Source organism: Calonectris borealis, chromosome 9 (genome assembly GCF_964195595.1).
Source record: "Calonectris borealis chromosome 9, bCalBor7.hap1.2, whole genome shotgun sequence".
Classification (NCBI taxonomy): Eukaryota; Metazoa; Chordata; class Aves; order Procellariiformes; family Procellariidae; genus Calonectris; species Calonectris borealis.
In genome coordinates, this window is record NC_134320.1 from 29,006,837 (window position 1) to 29,021,498 (window position 14,662).

At 41.1% G+C, this 14,662-nt stretch overlaps 1 protein-coding gene across 1 annotated transcript in view; it reads left to right on the forward strand.

Moving 5' to 3' along the window:
- Nucleotides 1-6,902: 6,902 nt before the first annotated feature.
- Nucleotides 6,903-14,662, forward strand: part of GPR149 (G protein-coupled receptor 149) — a 28,390-nt gene continuing 20,630 nt past the window's right edge. The window contains exons 1-3 of the mRNA XM_075157675.1: nucleotides 6,903-7,871; nucleotides 8,910-9,102; nucleotides 12,039-12,496. Coding sequence (XP_075013776.1) covers nucleotides 6,903-7,871; nucleotides 8,910-9,102; nucleotides 12,039-12,496 — 1,620 coding nt within the window. The remainder of the gene's footprint in view (nucleotides 7,872-8,909; nucleotides 9,103-12,038; nucleotides 12,497-14,662) is intronic.

Sequence of the window (14,662 nt, forward strand, 5' to 3'; positions counted from 1 at the left end):
TAGAATAGAAGTCTTCCTAAGGAAGTCCCAGAAAAATCTCTACACTCTTAAGCAGCCTTCCCTAATGGGCAAGCCTAACGAAATTTCCCTGTAGCCTTTTGTCATTCAGGCTGGTGAAAGGCTGCCATCTTCCTGCAGAGCTGCTCCTCTCCTTGGGGCTCCTCCTCTGGGAAAGAGCAGCACGTTTCTGCTACTCTGCTTATTTGGAGAAGGAGTACTAGTCTGCTGCACAAAAATAATCTTTTCCCTTAAAGTAAAGTCCCTTAAAGCCTCTGTAACGTATGTGCAGAATAGAGAGGATTCCCTTTTGTTAAAAAAAAAAGATGTTTTTTTTTCGTTTTTACATGCAGTAAGCTGTGTCCTATGCTTTGTCCACATTCTTTGGGTATCTATGATAGCATTTATATTTGTGGTTTCAGGGTAAAGCAACACTTAAATTACTGGTTTCCTTGCAAAATATTTGGTCAATAATAGTATCTTTTCAGGAAACAGGTCAGTACTAGAAAGGTAATAGTTTTGTTGGCATAGGTAAAAGCAGTGATAACCAGCAAACACAAGTTCTTAGTCCTCTAGAGGCAGAAGTTTGTTCCAGAGGTTTCAGTCTTCACTCATTAAAACTTGGTTTATTCCTAACTCCTGGGGCTGAATTTCCTGGTCCGCTCACTCAGCCTTTCTTGAAGGTGAGTGGGAGAGAAGATGATGAGGAAGTAACGATGGAAAGAGAAATGAAAGGGCTAAGACAACCCACTGCAGAGCTCTTGAGACTAGACAGCAGGCAGTGAAATGTGCAAACAGTATTACAAATGGCTCTTGCAGTCATTCATTTTATTACTATTGGAGAAAGTTCTACATATACAGCTGATTTTCCTGCTGCTTCCAGATGGGGTCATAGCTGGGTCATTCAAAGGCATATGCCGCCTTTCTTTTTTTTCCCTCCCTTCAGAAAGGGATAATTGTTTCTTCCCAGCTGTTTGGAGTCTCCAGTTAACTCTCTCAGTGCAGTTTTCCACAGTAGTGTGGCATTACTGCTGCCCAGCTCCTGCTAGATTGCATGACACTTGCTTTTTGTCCAATATGCTACATACATTTTGCAGCATCTAAAATAGGAGCGATTACCGAGCACAATGTTACATTTACTGGATTTGTTCAGTGATTAGGTGTGGTCGCGCCAATACAGCTGCATTACGGGTGTTCGACTGCTAGTAGAGCTGTGCAGCAAAATTAAAAGCATTCATATCATGCTGTTCCATGAATTATATTCATGGCCTGCTGTGCTCTCTATTAGAAAGCAAACAGTAACTGTGAGGGGGTGTACTGAAGAATTGCTTCCCTGCTAGCTTTCTGTCTCCTCCTATCAATTCGGTGAGCCAGTGGCTGCTCAATAAAAGTGACATTTTGAAGTGTCTTGTCTCAAGAGAGCAATTACGCCACACCTAGCAGAATGTCTTACTCTCCGTGCTATCTAGAATTGAGCTTCTCTCCACTTTGGTAGCTGCAGATTTTGCTACCTTCTCTCTGTCTTGCCATCCACTAGAGAAATAACACCTTCCTGACTGGAACTGTCCCTTTCTTCTCCTTGTGTACACTGCATACTTAATATCTCTTCCCTTTCAACATTGCCATCCTGGAATTATTATTTTATAATTGCTTGTTTCTCTTCTAGTTGTTCCCACTTTGGACATTTCCTGAATAACAGCACATAATCATCTCTGGTAGTGTGCATACAGCGCAACCCGGACAGATTCATTCTCATCTCTCAGCCATTTTGTTTATTGCCAATCTCACTGACGTGCTGGCACTATTTTTGTTTCCCATTGGCATGCTGTTTATAGACTTCTGGAAGTCTTGGGGAAAGACGCACACCATGGTTATACCTCACCCAGTGGACGCTTCGGAGCTTACTCACTTCTAGCTCCATTTGTCTCTTACTAATTCTGTAATTCTCCAAAAACCTTCAGTTCCTTGCAGACTCAATCTACTGTCTATATTTACAGCACGGAAGCAAAACCTAAAGTTAGGGAGCTCTGACAATGGGCACTGCTTAATGCTGGCCCATCTGCTCAGAGAGGGCACTACCTCGCGCAGGTTCAGGCTGTGACGTGCTACTGCCAGTAACGATAACCTGTTGGTTTCAAAAGGAGCATCTGCACAGCAAGATTCTGTTTCGCTTGAGTTAGAGCTAGTGCAGTCCTGCCCATAATGAGCACATAAGTTAAATCATATTTTTAGGTTTAATGGAATTACTCCTGATTTACATTGCTCTAATTGCTCCTAATCAATAAGCACCCTTTTCCTACAGCACAGCAATACAGCTGCACCGGAAATGGATTAAGTGTAAGGGTATCTGCCTTTTATTAGAAGCCACCATTGATTTAATTCATCTGGGGTAAATAGCTAGATGAAATAATTAGCTGCAGTTTAACCATCTTGTATCTGAGAGTGATTTCTGAATCCGATAGACCAAAAATGATTCTTTTGACATCTTTTTAAAAGTCTGTTAAAAAAATTCTAGAAAAAAATAAAATATTTTCTTTCACATGCTATTGAGGAATAAATTACAAAGACATTTATGGAATTTTATATATATACATTTACGCCTGGCACAGAGGTTATATCACCTTCTGAAATGAAGTATTTGTATATCTGTAGTACAGCTGCTTGTCTCTCTTCAGTGACGAAAGGAAGCAAAACCATGAATCAAAGTTTAGCTTAGTGCAAGGTATGAAAATAAAATGTGACTCATACACTAAATAGGATAAATTTTTAATACCCTATTTGTTGGTTGTATTTTATGAATAGTGAATATTTGATTCTCTTTACAAGCATTTCTGAATTATTACGTGCAATGTGTCTCTTAGAAATCCTTTCATAGGCTATCGAGTAGGGCTGACTCTTCCTTTAAAGAGATATTGTTGTGCAGTGCTGTTTGAAATGAGGCCAAAGAGGAGATTTCCATGCCTAATGTATTTTCTCTTTGTAATCGTTCCTTAGCAAAGAGAATTCACACCATGATAAAGAATATATACCTATATTGGAAGGTACAGTGTTTGTATTAGGAACCTCCTGTAATTCAGGAGGCTCAATGCAGAGAAGAAAGGGAATAGGTAGTAAGGATCTCAATCTACAAATTCATGCCTGCCTTGACACAGTCTAAACCAGGGACACAGCAGCAGACAAAGGTGTCTTTTTCTTTCTCTTGGTTTCTGCAAGATCATTACCCGTGGCTTTTTGGCAGTGCTGTATTATTCCATTCTAGCACTGTTCCTTTAGAAGATTTGGGAGAAGGGGAGTTGTGATGACACTGTCTACCTCCCTGCTCGCTTACCTGTCCTTGCCACCCCCAGCCCTGGTTGAGTCTGTTCATGAATTTCACGGAAATTTGGGAGTGAAATTACAACTGCAAAGATAGTGTTCCTGTAAGTTTTGAAAGCTTGCAATATAAACTCATGCTTTAGAAGAGATCGGAGAATCTAGTTCAGATTCATTGCCCTGGCCACAAGAGAAGTTTCACAGCTTAGACCTTACTGGGTGTGCAAGTCAACTGGAGGCACAGGTCTGTGGAACATCATACTTCTCTTTATAGAGTTGCTTGTTTCTTACTACAACCGAATTCTCTCTTTAGTTTTAAGATGAAACTGATCTTTCTGTACACCTTTTATCACAATTTATCAGTCGTGTTAAAGAAAGATAAATAAGACAGGAAGCTGCATGAATTCATTGCTCCTAAGACCTTTGGTTTATAACTATGAAGTGACCAGAGGAAAGAACGTTTCACCATATTGTAAGGTCTGGTAAAAGCTGGCACGGAGGATGGCAAGGTGCAGTTCATATAATAAAATACATTCTGTGGGAAGAGAAACTGAAGTGAGTAATATGTCATCTGCCTTGAATGGGTATGGCGATAAATAAAAGTGACTTTCTTCTTAAAAACATTGATGAACATTTCAGTCCAAATGCAGAGGGAAGGCACAGAATGGACTGCTCTCACCAAAGTGTCCAAAAATCTACAGAGACGCATAGAGGCTGTATATGCACAGCCAATAAAGCAAGGTCAATAAAGTATGTGAAGAGGATTGAGGATTGTACTGAGGGAACTTTCAGAAAATTTGTGGTTGATAATTTGCCATCAGGGCTATTGGACATCCAGTGTAGGTGTAATGACTCAGGATACAGGAGAAAAAATTGCCAAAGTAGGGAAAATAAATCTCCCAAGCATCACTAAAATTGTTTCTAAACACCCAGCAGTAATGTGGCAAGAGCAAATGAAGATGACACAGGCAATGAAAACAGTGAATTTAAGAATGAAAGTATACTGATCATGTATCAGGAAGTGTAGGACATGCCAGAGTGAATGAAGCTGGTTTCCCGCAGTTTAGCATCCAGGTTAATTGACATTTCAGCTGAAGCTTTCTTTGTGGTTGGAGTATTTATAAAGCCTCTGCTTTATGTTCGCTAGTTTCTAGTGAAGAGGGAATTCTGCTGCAACCTGTCTCATCTAGGGAGCCTGCTGTGATCTGTCTCCTCTGATCAGCTGCTCATTTTCATAAAACTTGTGGGAACTTAATAGCTTTGACACCACCAGACTGAGATGAAAACGATCGTTTTGTCAAAAGGAATTGAGGGATGGGGAGTGGGAGAGAGACACATGCGCAGGCATATATCCACACTCAGGCAGTGTGGTCATGTGTTTCCTGAGGAAGCCAGCTGAAAAATTACGGTCCAAACAAGGGTGAATGATGCTTCTTTCTCTTCTTATCTCTTGACTATACTTCTGACCAGGCTCACACTGTTAATCTTAAGATTTAGAACACTGTCCGTAATTTAAAGTTGACTTGCAGGGGCAGAGGTGACTGTGATTTGTAAATAGAAGGAAATGAGCTCTGGCCTTTAGCTGGCACAGGACAGATTAACAATCAATAGTCCAGCTGGACAGATAAATCACAAAAGCCAAGTCAAATCCTGTACAGTTAAAGACCAGATGGATGTTCCAGATCCAGGATGGTGCCTTGTGTGGAAGGCAGGATGGATGCTCCTCTCTTTGGCAAATTTCTGACATGAGGGTTGACAGTTGGTCCTGATAAATAATGCAGAATCCTCAAAACAGAGACAGCTGCGATGTGAACGGGAGAATGGAGAGGCAAAGGCTCCCGGTCAGGCTGCATAGGAGGAGCGTGGCTTTACAACAGGTCCTGCAAATGAGCACAGTTCTATGGCTGTACGGGGCACATGGGGTTGACTGGAAGGCCTAGCCTGTTTTGGAGCATAAGTCTTCCCAGTGCCATGGCAGAGCAGCTTGGAAATCAGAAATGAAGGAGGGGTTATTCAGATAACTTGTCATTGCCCTTAGCTCTGATTCTTGTATTGTGGACTCTTGTCACACGATACAGCTGCGGCCATGCCTTTTCTTCCCCTGCCTGTCCTGTTTGGGGCTCCGGCACTTGGGAGTCACTGCCTCCAACCCTGCCCTGCCCTGGAAGGAGGGAAAACACCCAAGCAATCCAGCTGCTGGTTTGACACAGCTAATGTGTTTCAAAGTGGATAGAATTGAGCAAGGATCAGGTTGTTAATAACACAGATTTCTAACTGAGTGGATTTGTAATGTTACTGTACCCAGACCAGCAAGTAATTGCAGCAGCCTTATAATATTACCCTTAATCAGAAAATATTTGTCCCGCATCCCCATCACGTATTTGAACTCAAAGTGGTGCCAAAAAGAAAAGAGAGGCAGAGTCCTCCAAGAAGATTGCATTGAACCTGTCTGTCCACTCAACATCTGAGTGTTGGAAATTTTGTCAGCTTATAAGTTTCACCAGTATTGCACTTTCTCAAGAGAAAACATTCATAACGTGCCAAAATGCACTTGGCTGTGATTCTATCCGTGTATTCAGCTGGAGCAGACAGTCAGCATTTGATGCGGCTCAGATTTGAATCGTGCGGGGAATAAAAGTTTTATAAACCCCAAACTGAGCTGAGATACTGCATAGGCAGGCAACACCTGGCTAATATGCATGGCAATTACCTGTCGTTAATGAAAGGTTGTCACTAAGTAACTATACGGTTAGCGTCCATGTGCAGTGTGTGCACGTACACAGGCACACTTGCAGTGGGAGTAGGAATACAGAATGGCAGAGCAGACACACCCCTTCTGTTTCATCTTCATAAAAGGCTCCTGCGGCTTTTCCCCTTGCTAAGCTTGGAGTACAGAAGTGCGAAAGAATAAAAGCAGCACTCTAGCTTGTGATGCACAGCCCTGGAGCAGCCATGGGCTTTACGGGAATGACATTTACGGCTGACATCAGATCTGAGTATTTGCATTGGATTTCAGTGTCAGTGTCGGAGGTGTGGCTTAGCAGGGACACTGTTTCAGTCTTCTGATCCAGCTAAGAGGCAGCTCCGTCTGAGAAGATACTCACTCCCCTCGGCTCTGCTATCCTGCTTGCATCTGACTCCTCCCTCCTGCAGCTCAGAACAGCGCAGGGTGAATCCAACAGCCTCTCATTTCTACTATGTTTCTCCCTGAGCTACTAGAGCTTGAACGTACCTGATATTCTGCCTTCGTTTCAGCTGAACTCGTGAGTAAGGCACATTGTCTGATATCTGGCAAAAGTGAATGGCATGTTATTATCTGAAGAGCCTAAATTAACCATCTTCCAGTAGTGAAAGGATTATGAAGAATTGCATTTTTTTCAGCACCTTTGATACTTCATTGTTGCCTGATTTTTCGAGAGCATGAGTTTTTGTGGTTATCAAGGGTGCTTTCACCTGAATGTTTCTTCATCAGATGCCACAGAAGAGTCTAGGAAGACAAAGAAACTTGTGATGTGGAGCTAACAGTTCTGGTCTCAGCTAGCGAAAACTTGCAGAGTCAGTGAGAAGGCAAAGAAAAAAAATTGCTAAGGACAATGTCGGTAACGCCTAGTAATTTGTCACTCAATGGGACGAGCTTCTTTGCTGAAAATCATAGCATCATGGATAAGCCTAGCGAGCAGAGAACTTTGAATGTCTTTCTATTCTGCTTGACTTTTATCATTGCTTTCACAGCACTTCTGGGCAGCATTTATTCACTGGTTTCCCTGCTGAAAATGCAAAACAAAACCACAGTTTCAATTATTGTGACCTCTTTGTCAATAGATGATTTGATCAGCATTGTGCCAGTGATTATTTTCATGCTCACCCAGTGGTCAAGTGATGTCCTCCCCCAGCCTCTGTGCACCACCTCAGCGCTTATATATTTATTCCAGGGCATTTCTAGCAACCTGAAGGGGTCTCTTATAGTTTCTTACAACTTCTACAGCGTCAACAAAACTGAGACAATGAGCTGCAGCACTTCCAAGCGACGAGTGAGCATGGTATGGGCCATTCTTACCATTTGGATTGTCAGTTTGCTGATCTGCATTTTGCCTCTCTGTGGTTGGGGCAAGTACATCCCCACCTCCTGGGGTTGCTTCACTGACTGTTCCAGTTCCTACATCTTGTTTTTATTTATTGTCTACTCGCTGTGCTTTTGCCTCCTCACCGTGCTGTCTGTCCCTCTAACTTACCAGCTGTTGTGCTCAGATGGGCAACAGCTATTGCACATTGATTACCAGGAAATCTCTCGAGACTACATCACCCCTGGGACACCTGCAGGCTGCAGTTCTGCTACCCCATCTCTGTCACCGGTGGACCCTGTGGATAAAACCCTGAAGCATTTCCAAAACACATGTCCAAGCTCAGAGGCAGTTTTTAGGAAAGGTGTGGCTGAGAGCGGTGCACTTGAGCCCCGTTGCATGAACAGCATACAAAGCAGAAGCTTTACGGTGGGCTTCGCACAGAAACGATTCTCACTGATTCTTGCATTGACAAAAGTCATTCTCTGGCTTCCAATGATGGTAAATCTTCAGATTGCTTTAATTTCTAATGTTTACTTACATTTAAATGAGATGTGAGTTGGTGTGCCATGTATTGAAACAGATGAACAGTAGCCATTGCAATTGTTCCTTATAGTGTAGTGTGCCAGCAAAAGTCCTTTTAAGCAGGTCTGTGTCACTACGTGAATTTAACTGCCTTTCAGCAGGTTTGGCAGAGCCTGATTCATCAGTATGTTACTCTATCATCACATCATTTGTATCACCTGAATACAGGGATGAATAAGGTCCACCCTTTTGTATTGCCAGCTGTCTGACAAGCATTTGTTCAGCATTATGGGGTCTGTGAATTGTACTAAGCTAGCTTTTCTGCCCCTCCTCACAGCTGTGAGTCATGTTCTTTGCCAGACTCATTAAAAAATAGGAGTTTGTTAGAAAAATGAGGTTTGCTTGCATCTTTGTAATTTCTGTAGCGTTGGGGGTGATGGATTGGGTGGGAGGGAATGCTGTGCATGTGCATGCTCTGGTCTATTTGGAAACAGATACATTCACCTATAATTAGAAAGGAGTCTGTTGAGAACACAGAACATAGGTCTGGGGCAGTGTTATCCCTGTCCCCGGGATATGTATAGACTCAGCACCTGAGCTTCTCTCAACGGAAGGAGAGCATTACAGAGCATCTGCAGCGCAGCCCTGTCTGGTGCTAAGTTCTCTCTCCTGTTCCCCGTCAGGAGTTGGGGTTCCTCAGTACCGTGCAGCAGAGACTGAGCTAGCAGTCTCTTCTAAGTCGCTTGGATTGCGAGTTGCTTGTTTTAATAGTGCTCAAGCATCTATATTTAGCTTAAGCAAGGGTTTTTCTGAGAAATGCACAATGAGGAGGAGAGCCTCTGTCAGTATGTTTTCTCCACTCTCTGTTAGAAACAAAATTGTTAGGCTCAGCAAACATTAATGACAACCTGTGTCTTTTACTTGTGTCATATTCATAGTGAGATGTTCTGTTTATTCCTGGAAGTATCTCATGTGCCTGAAGCAATTTAAATTTCAAAATGCTCTGCCTTTCAGATACAAATGGTTGTCCAGCACATCACTGGTTTTCAAAGCCTTTCATTTGAGGCACTTAGCTTCCTGCTGACTTTGCTGGCTGCCACAGTCACCCCAGTATTTGTCCTGTCAGAACACTGGATCCACCTGCCCTGTGGCTGCATCATTAATTGCAGGAGGAATTCATATGCAGTATCTTCAGAAGAACTCAAAAGTAAGTATGGAAGGGTGACGCACAGCTGGAATGTATAGTGTAGTAAAAAGGATAGGAAGTTAGTGTCAGTAACAGTACTTTGTACTCCTTGAAATCATTTACCTGAATTATACAGACATCATTCAGAACAATAAATGGGACTCACAACATTCATGCAAGACAGCCGGATGGAAATAGTCGATACTGAGGCACAGAAGCTTGGCTGATCTTCCCAGGTCACTGTCGGATCTTTTAGCAGAGTCTGACAGGCTCTGAATCCTAGTTTCGCTCTCCTCTCCTACCCTGGGAAAAATGTATCTGCTAAAATCTGACTTTTACTAATCAAATACATGGACCATGCTAAACATGTTTAACGTCGTGGGGGGGAAGAAAACATGCTAATTGTGAGAAGATTCTAAGAAGGAGAGGAGCTATTGTTCGTACACCTGCGCTGTGGCTACTAACCAGAAATGACAGCGACACCAATAAGCGAATAGCGAAGGACATGATTTATGGGAGGGGCCTGTATCTCAGTGCATTGATGCCGCTTGTTGCAAGCTGAGGAACTCCTACACAGTTTTTGCCTAAAAATACTTCCCTGCATGTTTATAAAGTTTACCTTGGTGTAACAGAGGATGCCAGACGTTCACTGGTAACCTTCTTGGAATCTTCTAAAGCCCTGTTTTTCTCTGGGCCTCCATGTAAAAACAGCTGGAGGAATCCCTGCCCACGCTGACTGCCACAACCTGTCTCCTGCAGTTACGCGACTTTTGTTCTTTTCATAAAGAACTTGATCATGTGGTAATACTCAGTCAGAGAAAGAGAAGACAAAGAAATACAGCTATCACTCCATGAACTTATCGCTAGTGAAAAACACATTTAGGCTTCTGCAAACATGAATAACATTGTCATATTTGTGGCTAAAAGACTGCATAATGCTTTCCTGCAAATTTCCTGGCCACAGTTACTTATGAAATACCTCAATCTCCAATGTTCATGTATCTGCACAGAGGGATTGCATTTTGATTTACAAATGAAAATGTGTTTCCAGTATTCTTCTGAGAGAAGTATTTGTTATTAAAATGTTTTATTGAAGCTTATTATACCTACTAATGTAAGTTCAGTATCTTTATTAGTGATTAATTTACATTCATTACACACAAATGTATGCATATATGTTCATACATGTTTGCTTTCTGGGACAACTGAAAATGTGTGAACTTAAAAAAATTCAGCTGTTCAACAGTAGGTAATTATGGAAAGTTTGAAAGACAGAAATCTGCCACAGGATATTAAATACATCTGTATCTGTTAGATCTCTCTTAACATATAATAAATATGTTCTGGTAAAAATATCAGTAAGGAAGCCTACGAGGAGGGAAGATAGAGCAATAGCTGATTTTTTGATTTACGATCATAATTATTATCAAGAATAACTTTAACAGAAAAATAATTTCCATTTCCTACTTATAATGCTGCAATTATATTCATATATAAAAATGATAGATTTATGCATTAATCTTTCAGAAGTGAGAGTTGCAGTGCTAGAGTTTGATACAGTTGTCCCCTGAGGCCTAGTCCAAGGGGAATTTGAAGTGCTGGCAAGTTTTATTTAGAAAGTTAGAATTAGAATTAGAATAGAATAGAATAGAATAGTTCTGTTGGAAGGGACCTGCAAGGATCATCTAGTCCAACTGCGAAAGTTAAGAGCTAAATACTTCTGAGGATCTGGGTGTTGTTTCCCATTCTCTGGAGTAAAAGTCCTCTGACATGAGTGGATGAATTCCTGGCATTCACTGCGTGTTTAGGGAGAAAGAAGGCTCCTGAATCCTAGCATTCTCACTAATGGCTTTCACTTGCTTCGAACACGTTCTCCAAGTGCAGAATGGCTTGTGCTGCACCTGATGCTGTTTTAACTGCTCTCCCGGAGAGGATGACTGCAGTTCATCAAGAAGGCAGTTTATTTCAGATGTATTTAATAATGCTATTTAGAGAGCTGAATGTACAACAGATGGAAAAGTAGCAATGATAAAATCATTTTAAATGAATTTGTGACTTTTAGAGATTTGTACTAAAGACTATTCTCAAGTTTTAATGCAATGACTGCTAAGGTCAGGACCTCACCCATAATTATATATGATCTAGTGAACACACAAACTGTTGAGTAGCAACAGAGGTTGTATGAATATATCCTCATACCTTTTATTTTATAATTTAGCATGAAAGGTTTGGGGGGAAGATGATTTCATTAGTTAAATAAAAGGAACTTCTTTAGTTACTACATAATGTAAGATGAAAAGGAGGAGGATGAAGAATCTCAGGTGATTTGTGTTAGAAAGGAGGAAGAATGAAAGGGTATAAATAACGATTGAGAATTTTTATTTAGTTGTTCAATTATTGTGTAAGATTAGTTGGAGCACTGAATTTAGAATGGAGAATATATGAAAATTTCATTGTGTAAATAGTTCAAATATTTATTTTTTTATTGTAGAATTCTGTTTTTCTTGCTTGACTATTGATATTGAAGGTTAGTTATAGATTCCCAGAAATGTTTTATTATTTTGTACAATTTTTCACCTTTAGGAATATAGCTGAAACAGGCTGTGGAAAAAAGGGGTATTACAAAATTTAACTATTTTCTTCTTGTGTGTATCCCATAAAACATCGTGTATCATGTGTTTTCGAAAATGGCAGATAATCTACCAGTTTCTGGGAATCCAGTAACTTTGGAATGTGTAATTTCTGAATTAATTAAGAAGGCAGTATAATAACATACTACCTGAGAAGTCTTTCTTCTCAACAATTCAGTCTTTTTATGGATAGAAAATTGATTGTTTCTAGCAGTAGTTAAATAATTTATTCCACGTTTTAGAATGTCATTTTCATTGTGTATGTAATCTCATTTTCCTTCCTGGTTTTGACTCTTTTCATATGACATTCCTTCCCTTTCTGTTCAGCCAAACGTAGGGGTTTCGAATTCAACCTGTCGTTCCAGCAGGGTTATGGAATCTACAAAATATCCCGTGAGAACCACCACCACCACGACGGTGGTGGCAAGTCGACGTCCTGTCACAACCTGGTGAGCCACGACGCCGGTAACTCGCAAGAAGCTCGGGGAGGAGGCGGCGATCCCGCCCGGCCGGGGAAGGCGGGGTTCAGCACCACGGCCCTGGCGGACAGCTCCCGGGGCGCCCCGGAGGGGCCCGGGACCAGGCCAAGCCCCGGGCAGGGGAGGAGCACCGACCGCCTCCTTCCTGGCAGAATGGGAACCTTCGGAAGAGAAGAGGTCAGAAATTTCGATAAGTCGACTTTTTCTGAAGGACCAGAAAGGAGGTTGTCTCATGAGGAAAGCCATAAACCTGAACTCACAGATTGGGAGTGGTGCAGGAGTAAATCAGAGAGGACCCCTCGGCAGGTAAAATATGAATTTGCCCTTATTTTTTTCTGATCGTAAGAACTACCTTACAAAAAAATAAGAATAATTTTTACTTACATTGAAATTACTGTTAGTCCTATTGGTAGTGTAGTTACTTTTAGTAAAAATCGTACTTAGCGTTGTATGTTTTAGTAACCACACACCTATTTGCAGATTCTGATCCTGCAATAATTTCTCACTTGTCTTCTTAATTATGGGTTTTTAATTATTATTATTATTTTGTGTGCACCTGCGTATATAGTAAGAATTCAGTATGAATTATGTTAATTCATCGTAATGAATAGGAATTTTCTCTCCAAAAGACTCCAAAATTCTGCATTTTCAAGAGTATTTCCAAGCATCTGGTGACTTTTTTGTCATGCTTACATTTTGGGTAGGGGGAAAAAGAGAACTGCAAAACCAAACATGAATGGTAAGTCCACAGATAAATGCAGATGTCAATCTGGGCACAAAGATTCCTATTAGATTCAAACAAAAATATTCCAAATATTATAGTGTTCATCCCTTTTCTTTAGATTGTGGACAGTTACCGGGAAGAAGAAATTTTGAGAAATGTATTACTTTTCAGGAGCTCTGAGAGAAAAGTGAAGGTGGAGTCTTAATACATTAGCACTTGAAATTGAAAGACTTGTTGAAGGTGTCTGTAACCTCAGCCTGTGTAGTTCTCTGCACAGAGCTTCTGATTCTGCTCTCTCACATTTGCTGTGCATTGTATTGAATCCAACAGAGCTTTTCACAGCTTGGGAGAAGAGGAATATCAAAAACCACAGCCTTTAATGACATACTGTCTAAAATTAATAGAGAGCGCCCCAGTCTTGCTATGTGACTCTCTCACCTAAAGGTGCGTCCTGTTGAATGTACCACCATTGCCACAAAAGTTGGGGTTTGCTTTCAGTTATCATATTATGTTCTGTTCCAAGTGCAGAGTCTTCATTTGCCTGTTCCTTGCTGTGCTGATAGTGGCGCATCAAGAACAGCAGGATCACTGATTTCCTCACCTTGGAGGTGTTTTGGTTCTGCCATGACAAACCTTGTTGTTAGTGCCCATACTGGGAGGGTCTGCACTGACTTCTGACTAGAGTTGGGTTCAACACTGAAGAAGAGCTGTGAGAGAGAATTGCCCAAAACTGCCATTTGTAGACTGGCAGACTGAAACTGGATCCAGCAAAAGGCCAGCTATTGCCTCGTGTAAGAACATGGGTTTAAAGGAGAACTGCCAAGCTTTACTTTTATTTTCTATAATCAGTGTTTGTTTAAGGGGCAAAATGTCACAACAACTCCTTCAGGTGTAATGCTCTTAATGAAAGAAGGGAAAGATTGTTAGCCATTCCTTGTCAACTGTCTGTTAAGCTGGCAATGAGTATGAGGATTTTCTGTCTCCTAAAAATTCATGATTATGAACCAAAGGCCAAACACTGGCATGAGGTACCAGCTGAGCCTGCAGTGCGATACCTGTAGTGAAAATTGAAAAGAGCAACAGCTGTTTATCCCTGTGGAATTTACATGCTGCTTTTGTCACATACTGGACCCTAAAAAGCATCTGAGTGGCCTAAGGAGTGGAAAGAGGTAATACTGTATCGTGCAGTTATCTGCTCCTTCTGTGTGCACCTTTCCCATGCGATGGCGTTTATGCTCAGTACACAATTTTGGTCTGCATAAATAGTGTATATAATGGTCTTCTGGCAGCATAGATACATACCCATTTTCAAGATAAACCAGGGCAGTTCTGTGTATGTATAAGTACAGTTTTCATGTTTGATATGTGACACAGTCATAGGTTCATACTGCTGCTGTAAATGGACTCTGAGACAACTTAAAATGTCAATTCTGCCTGCTCACCTTTGGAAGTTTCCCTTGGTGGAATCCAAAAGAGCCAGTATCAGCTTTCGATTTATCATGCATGAGCAACCAGGAAACACATGCAAAAGGACTAAACCAAAGAACATTGAAGTATTTTAAAAAATATTTTATTACTATTTGAGTAATGAATAGTAATACTATTTGAGCTTGAGTTTTCATTTTATTTGATTAAATTTCAGGAGCTTTTGTAGTATGTGGCAAAATTACTGCTTTTCTTCTATATTTGCACAGTGAGAAGTTCATACTGGCCATAGGAAAAGCATATCTTCATTTTTTCTCTAGGAT